This window comes from Cantharellus anzutake, assembly GCF_015039405.1.
Source record: "Cantharellus anzutake strain C23 chromosome Unknown EI90scaffold_1, whole genome shotgun sequence".
In the NCBI taxonomy this organism is placed as follows: Eukaryota; Fungi; Basidiomycota; class Agaricomycetes; order Cantharellales; family Hydnaceae; genus Cantharellus; species Cantharellus anzutake.
In genome coordinates, this window is record NW_024066951.1 from 615,559 (window position 1) to 624,250 (window position 8,692).

At 47.0% G+C, this 8,692-nt stretch overlaps 1 protein-coding gene across 1 annotated transcript; it reads left to right on the top strand.

The window, feature by feature from the left end:
* Positions 1 to 6,984: 6,984 nt before the first annotated feature.
* Positions 6,985 to 7,805, top strand: EI90DRAFT_3114453 (uncharacterized protein; the record flags this gene model as incomplete). The annotated part of the gene is made up of 3 exons (XM_039062667.1): positions 6,985 to 7,102; positions 7,175 to 7,566; positions 7,629 to 7,805. The coding sequence occupies 3 exons, from the start codon at positions 6,985 to 6,987 to the stop codon at positions 7,803 to 7,805; spliced, it is 687 nt and encodes a 228-aa protein (XP_038923742.1).
* Between the last annotated feature and the right edge of the window lie 887 nt (positions 7,806 to 8,692).

Genomic DNA, 8,692 nt, shown 5'->3' on the forward strand with positions numbered 1-8,692 from the left:
AAATTCTCCTAGTTTCAGCTTATGACCCAGAGGCGATTGTGCCTGCATACACACCACTTGAGATAGGCATCCTCTTGCCATTGCCTATGCACCCACCAGAATTTGCACAGAATACATCCACCTCCAGACTCACAAAAGAAAGGGTAGCAGCCATAGTGGCACACATAACCTGTTAGACACTGGTCCGGGGTCGGCACCGAAGGTCGCCTATGCGGGCTGCTAATGGCCACGATGGCCGCGATGCCTCAGACAAGGCCCGAGGGTAGGGCATTTGGCCTCAGCAACTCTAAAGGGAGTGCTGTGCCCCCTAGCTGTCTCTTGGCCCTCATTTCAAACTCACTGGGGTTGCCTTGTTGGGGTCAGGACTTGGGGTCATGGTCAAATCGATATTAGAGCTAAGGTACTATAATGTAGTATACAGGATATATATATGAAGGTGGAATGAATAGAAGCGGACCCGGGCCGAAGGCCGAAGGGTCCGGAAGCAAATAGGAACAAAGAGTGGGGTTGGCTGCACCGCAGCCGGCAATGACCGAGGGTCAAAACAAACAATAACAGATAAATAAACGAAGGGGTGTAGGGCCGCGATAGCGGCGATGGTATCATAGCGGAGTAGGCGATGTCGCGGAGTCATGCTAGGTCGGTGCCAGAGGCGGACTCGGGGCAGGGAGGTCAGTGTGGCTGTGGGGGAGTCGGCCAAGTGTAGGGGAGCCTAGGGGCAAGTGAGGGAGTGAGCAGGGAGTCCTCATGGAGGATAGGGCTGAGGTCGGGGCTCGCGCTTGCGCTCGCATAGCGGGAATGGGCTCGGGCGGCATCGGGATGGGCGGCTAACGGGCCGGGATGCATGGTCGTGACATAACCCCCAACTTTCTTATGAAAGCTGAAGTGGACCTTTTTAGTCCACATTCTCTTTAAGTATGAGAAGGCTATAGCATTCATGGATGCTGAACAGGGCACCTTCAATCACAGGAATTATCCTGATTATATTATGCATACAATACCACATGAACCTTGGCAAGTTAAGCCCTTGAGATTGCCTCAGTGTCAGGGCACGCCTTCGGGTCGCTAGCATAAGTAGCGCATTGCCACATGACCCATATCTCCATCAGCTTCTACTTCTTTTCTTCTTCTTCATCTCCGATCTGATCCGATCTGTGGCTGTTGGTTATGACGCCGCATGATCTTCTATCATTCTTGATCCGATACTACCGGTTATTAGCTAGTTGACTAGTTGCTGCCTCTATCGTGTATATATGACCATGTGCTGGGATGGGCATGTCCCCCAGCTTTGATATCAATTAGGTTTCTGGGGCATCCTTTGTTGCGAGCATGCACGACCCTGACACTCAGGCTCGTACTGAAGAAATTATGTACATGATGAAAGAACAAATGGATGTGGGGAAATATGAACCATCTGAATTGTCCTATAGGGTGAGGTTCTTTGCTGTTGAAAAGAAAGATAAATCCTTATGGATAGTACATGATCTTCAACTGCTTAACACTGGCTCTATCCGTGATTCAGCACATTACCTAGAATTGACAAGATGTTGCCAGAGCAGCAATTTATGGCATATTCAACTTGAAAAGTGGATTTGATAGTTGTACTTTGGCTCCAGCATCAAGAGATTTAACTACATTTGGAGCTGGACATATGGGATCCTTGCGCCAGACAACCCTGCCCCAAGGCTATATGAATTCCCCTACAAAATTTCAGCATAGGACCACACACATGGTCGGTCCTATGATACCCAACAAAGCCAATGTATTCATCAATGATTGTGCCCTCAAAGGTCCCAAGAGTTACTATGGTCACCGGACTATAGGAGAAAATGCACACGTTGTAATGGGTCTATCATCTAGACTCAAGACAGAGAAAGGGGGGAGGGTGGTAGTGTGCATGGGTGTGATGGAGGTTTGGGTTTTTGGGTCCTGGGGCGCTACCGGGTCTGCTAGAACCTCAACTCAACACTCACCTACATCTTTCTTGGACGTCAAGGCTGAGAGTTATGAGCAGAGGGATCTTAGACGTGAGCAACAATCTCAAGGGGGGCATTAGGGTCATGGATGGCATCTTTGCCACTTGGATGTAACTCTTTTTTCTCTTTCATGGGTCTATTCAGTACTAACTTGTTATGTACAAGCTATTATCTATTTTATATGAGTTGGAAATGGAATGAATGGAATGGGGGAATGTAAACGGGCCATTAGGCAACCGTAAATGATGAATATCCAATTGGGAACAAAGAAACAATAAAAGAAATATGAATGAATGGGGAATATATGATAATGGGTCCGAAATGGGAATTGTGAAAGTTAACTCCGCAACACTTCGCCACAGCGCCCGCCTATTCTCCCGTCAGCAACCTCCTCGTCTCCAGCTTTCCAACGAGCCCTTATTCGTCCCATTTGGTGCAGTAGTTCTTGAGATGTGGCCATTGACAGGTGCTGTCAAGACCACATGAGACTCTACACCATGCTGAACCATCCAAATATGGGGTTGCCATTCTGGGAAATGCTCTGTGGGTAAAGGAGGAAGGTATAGCATCACCAATGGGTAGAAAAACGGCTGGGTTGTATGTGTGGTGATGGAGGTCTGGAGAGGGGGTGAAATTGGGAGTGTGGTTGGGCATGGGAATTTTGCTTGGGGTTGTTAGGAATGATGGGTAAAATAAGGAAAAATAGGGAATGGGTGTATGGAGTGTTGGATAGTGTGGGGATGAGCAATGGAAGCGTCAGAGGGTATTGGTGCATGTTGGTGGCCAAATTCTGCAGAATCTGATTTTTTACTGTGCACGGACTTGTCCCCGCAAAAATGTCAGGTGCTTCGTATGGGAATATGCCCATAATTATTAGCTAGAATACAGGAACATGGCATGACTGTTTCAGTGACCAAGATGATCCTGGCCACACCATGATTGTCCATGTTAGGAGCAGTGGTCTCCATAGAGGGCATGCATACTTCACATGAAGTAACTGCGAAAATATCTAAGTGGCTGTCTTGTAAAAATCCCTCCAAAGTAAGGGGATTCCTAGGGACTGTAGGTGTAGTGCAAAGGTGGATTAAGGACTTTGCTAAAATTGCCAAGCCCCTCACCCAGTTAACTAAGAAAATGGCACCACATGAATTCAAGTGGATGCCCAAATCTGAAGAAGCAATGGCAAGGCTTAAGGAATTAGCTGCCAACACATCCCCAATTCGTTCCCTCAATTTCATGCTAGCCACCCAAGTGAAGCCAAAGAACCAGTGCAAGAATGACTTAGGGCTGGTAACCATCCAAGTAGATTCCTCAGTTGTATGGGTTGGGTGGGTCATTAACCAGACCTATGAGGATGGAATATACCCCATTGTATTTGGGTCCATCACCTTTAATAATGTGGAAAACCGCTACTCCCAGCCCAAGCCGGAATTGTATGGAGTGCTGTGTGCCTTTAAGGCAGAGAAACACTGCCTGTATAATATCTGCTTTAAACTCCAAGTGGACACAATTGCACTTGTGCAAATGATTCATTCTCCCGATTTACCGAATGTGGCCATGACCTGCTGGATTAGACATAGAGCACAATCCTGCTGCAAGACACAAGGCACCCAATGGATTGTCAAGGCACAGGAGGTTGGAAGATGATTCTGACCATAGTGATGGGGAAATTGACATCAAAGAAGGCATCTGTTATAGAATGTGCAATTGTCTGGAAGCAGAGGAGGGACTCAGTAAGGAGGGACCTTGGCCTCAGTGACTCAAGTGGAGTGCTGTGCCGCTGCTTTGTTGTCTAAGGGGTCCTTAATTTCAGGTTAGCAAGGGGGAGCCTCTTGGGGGGACAATCCAGTCGATTCTGGTTCTAGTCATCAACTCTAGTTGTCGATTTCAGACTAGGGGTATGAAAAAGGGTGAATATAAAAATGGGGAATTTGTCCTTGTCTCAAATGAGCAGATCAAACTCCAGCATGATATTGTCAGGGCATGCCACGCTGCACCGTGCCACTGCCCTCCCCTTCTCCTTTTCCTCTCTTGCACCCTTTCTTTCTTTCTTTCTCTCTTTCTTCCCTCCTTCTCTATCTTTATATGGATGACCTCTCCTTTTCTCCTACACCTGTAGCATGGATGCATCCGATGCTGAGTGTCAGGGCACAGCCCTCAACCCCACACACCCCCAGACACCCTTTCCCCCTCCTAACCACCCTTCCCCCATTTTTCCCCATTTTTCCCCACTGTTCCACAATGGTACAGGTACACAAACCCATGGGAACATTCTGGGCAAGCTGCTTGCCCAGAATGTTCCCACGGTACCTAATATGGAAACTTGGGAAAGACCCGACAACTGCACAGTTCCCAGGCTCCTTTTGTAGCGGCCTCACAGGGGGTTGAGAAGGTTACCCTTCTTCTCAACTCATTCCCTGTGAAGCCCAGGGCAAGTCCCCTCGGTGACTTTGAGGAATTAGTGGCTGGAGAAGACTCTCCAGTGCTGCTCCCAGACCTCATTGCTATGCCCCCTCTGGACGAGGGACAGACCCTGACACTGAGCACCCCACATGGGCACCCCAATGCCGGATGCACCACACATTCCTACTTGTATCTCCCTCCTCTGACACTCAGGATCGACTGCAGAGCCACCCATGATAACCTGGCTCCACCCAGGGATGATGTGGCACCTCCACGTGACCCGTTCTCACATGTATATAAACTAAGCCAAAGCAGGACCGAAGAAGCAACCTTCTTCTCATTTCCCACTTCAGGCAAGTACCTTAGTTTAGTCTAGCTTTTCATTCTAATAACAATACATTTCCCACTGTCAGGGCACACACCCTGACTAGCCCGGACCCGGACCCGCTTCCGGACCTGCTTCCACCCGCTGCGCTTCCCACATGCATGCATGCTCCGCACACCGCATGCTCCGGGACCGGTTCCTACCCCTTCATGTGACTTCCGGGTATCCCCGGAAGTTTTCCTGATATGGTGGCCACTGTGGGAAGATGAGAAGTTAGCTTCCTTCTCATCTTCTTACCCACAGTAGGTTGTGCCCTGGATAGGGCTGGTTACACATAGGGCTGTGGACCATAGGGGAGGGTCATGGGGACCCAGGAGTCGTCCCCTGACACCCACTTCAGCCTAAGAAGCCATACAGGGACATAAGCCCAAGTGAGGGCTGCCTGCTACAGTTCTCCAATAAACTGTTGCAATGTTTTGCACTTTTGACTTCATGACCTTATAGCATGATGATAATGTATTTTAAATTTTCAAAAAAATATTCAAAACATGTAATAGTATCCCATTTAAATATGTACCAATTATGTAAGCAATATGTCCATTTTGGTAATGTTATGTAGTTTACAAACCACCCAGGTCATTGCAATGGTTTATTGGAGTACATTTTTGGGAAGGGAAAATGGCATTAATTAATACTTTGTATAGCCACCTTTTGCTCTAACCACTGCTAGGCATGCTCTCAATCAGATTCTGGCAAACACTTGGATCTATCCTATCCCACTCCTGGAAGTGATCCCACAGCTCCTGAACACTACTTGGAGGTTCTTCATATTCCCCAAGCTTTCTCTTCACATGATTCCAGAGATGCTCGATTGGATTGAGGTCTGGAGACTGTGAGGGCCACTTCATGACCTCAATACAGTGGTTATTGAACCAGTTTTGGGCCTTTTTGCTGGTGTGTTTGGGGTCATTGTCCTGTTGGAAGAGGACATGGGCTGGGTTTTTGTGATAATACGATATGATTTCCTGTAGTTCCTCATCCAGAATTTGGCAGTACAGGTCCCCATCCATCTTCCCATCAATCTTGCATGCCATTCCAACCCCATCCCAGGTCATACAACCCTATACCATGATGGAACCTCCACCAAACTTTTTTGTGCCTTGCACCAACCTGTCAGTGAGAGGCTCCCCCACCCACTTCCACACCCATTTCCTCCCATCTGAGCCCAGACGATTCACCTTAGTCTAATCAGACCATACAACTCTCTTCCAGTCCTCTAGAGTCCACTCCTTGTGGCTGAGGGTGAAATCTATCCTGTCCCTCTTGTGATGCCTGGTGAGCATAGGCCTTTTTTTCTTCACCACTGCTTTCCAACCAGCTTTTTTGAGCCCTTTACATACACTCTCAATGGAGAAGGATGTGTCATTGATGTTTCAGAGTATTTGGGTGGCTTGGGATGAGTTGTCAGCCTTCCCAGAGTTGATGAGATGACAAGCATGGCAGATATCAGTGTCAGAAAGCTTGGATGGATGACCACCACTGGGCTTGAGAACATCAGAACGGTGTTTAGACCATAGGTGAGTGACAGCGAAGTAATGGTGGCCAGTAAGAACTGAGATTTGGCAAGCACTATGACCAGAATCAATGAGGGAAAGGATTTGTTCAACTTTTGAAGTGGCTAAAGGATGCATTTCGGATTTGGGGCCTTATCCTTTGGTATTTATGCTTTATTAATGTCATTTTGTTTACTAGTGTGTACAGTAAACAATATCACATGACATGTCCCATGATATTCCTATTTTCTGTTCAGCCTGGGGGTACTCCAATAAACCGTTGCAATGACCTGGGTAGTTTGTAAATTACATAACATTACCAAAAATGGGAATATTGCTTACATAATTGGTAGATCTTTAGATGAGATACTTTCCCATGTTCTGAATATTTTTTTAAAAATTTGAAATACATTTTCATTGTGCTATAAGGTCATGAGTTGAAAAGTGAAAAACATTGCAATGGTTTATTGGAGAACTGTATATGGTCTCACTGCCCTGCCATTGTCAAGACCACTAGTGCCAAGCGTGTGCTGCTACCTCTGCCTCCTTCGAGCCATCCCTGACAGATATGAAAGGGAAACCTCATTGGTTCAGACCATATATTATTGTCTGACGCTTACAAAGTGGTGCCTTTGTCTTACAAGAATTAGATGGGACCATTTTTAAACAGCCAGTTGTGTGGAAAAGGATTAAGTCCTACCACTTCCACAAAAATAAATATCCAGTTATGCATGAACCAGTGAAACTTGATGAGGATCAAGTTTCTGAGGACAATGAGGATAATCACCTCACTCTCATTAGCCGAGTTAACCAACCAAGACTTCCTAGGCCCTGGGAATTGCAGGGTAAGGAATTACAAGATTATTGGGAGGAGAAGCACTGACACATGATTGCCCATGCTAATAATCCACTTGCAGAGTTTCCTCTGACCCAAGAGGAAGAGGAACTAGAAACTTTTATTAAGGAAGATTCCCAATACTGGGATTACCATCATGAGACCTATCCGGATCAAAACGGAGAGCTAGTTCAGTTCAAGACCTTGCCAACTGGCAAACTGACGCTGTTCCAGTGGTTGCCCTGGGGAACCAAAGGGAGGTTTGAGCCACAAACCTCAAACCCAATCATGGCAGAGTCCAGTGTTGATGCTGGAGAGGATAAAGTTCAGCTCAGTGAAGCACAAATAGAGGTTATTGAGGCCATCAAGGCTGAGTATGAGTCAGTGAATCCTTCCACTGAGCCTAAGGCAACAATTGAAATTATCCAGAATGAGATTTCTGGGGAGGAAACAATTGATGGGAAATATGTGCATGTCAGAAAATTCCTCTCAACATTCAGACAGAATGGAGTACTCCTATCAGACCCCTTGTGAAGACAGCTGCGAAAGAGATCGCTCAGAAACTCCAGTTTTCAGGAGAGGAAGGGGAGGTTTTCGAAGAGGGGCCCACAGGGGAATGCCTTCCCAGCAGCCAAGCACTAATAAGCATCCCAGATCCCCCTCTCCACCCCCAAAGAGAGCTAAAACTGACACTGACCACTTTGAAGAATTAGAATCCAAGATGAAATGCATGGAGGCAGTGATGAAATCCAAGCCCCCCTTGAGCTTCAATAGGTTGGATCATACCAGAAGTGGCTTAGCGACTGGGTATGGACCCCCCTTGGCATGGACCAGGAGTAAATCCTCCAAGTCCTGTAACAGAGAAGATGGACCTTTGGAGCGCCACTCTGCCATGACTCACAGACGGCCTCATCATACCCCATCCCCCTCACCCAAGCCAGAGCCTATGGAAGACCTCACTCAGATTTCTGAAAAATTAGACAGCCTCTTGGAAAATGGCTGAGTCTTCAGGAACATGTATGACAATAGGACGCTGTCAGGGCACGTCTTCGGGTCGCTAGTGTAAGTAGTGCAGCGCCACATGACCCGTATCCCCATCAGGTTCTTCTTCTTTTCCACTTCTGATCTTCTATTTGATCTGGTCACATGGTATCAGTTATCATGCTGTGTGATCTTCCATCATCTTTGATCTGCTTCTACTGGTTATTAGTTAGTTGGCTAGTTACCATCTCTACCATGTATATATATCCTTTGCTGGCATGGGCATGTCCCCCAGCTTTGCTATCAACTTGGTTTTGGGAGCATCCTTTGTTGCGAGCATGCACGACCCTGACAGACACATACCTATCAGGGCACACCTTCGGGTCACTAGCATCAGTAGCACATTGCCACATGACCCATGATCCCATCAACTTCTACTTCTTTTCCACTTCTTCATCTCTGGTTTGACCCAGTCTGCAGCTGTCAGTTATGATGCCACATGATCTTCTATCTTCTTTGATCCGATACTACTGGTTATTAGTTAGTTGACTAGTTACCATCTCTACCATGTACATAAGACCGTGTGCTGGCAAGGGCATGTCTCCCAGCTTTGCTATCA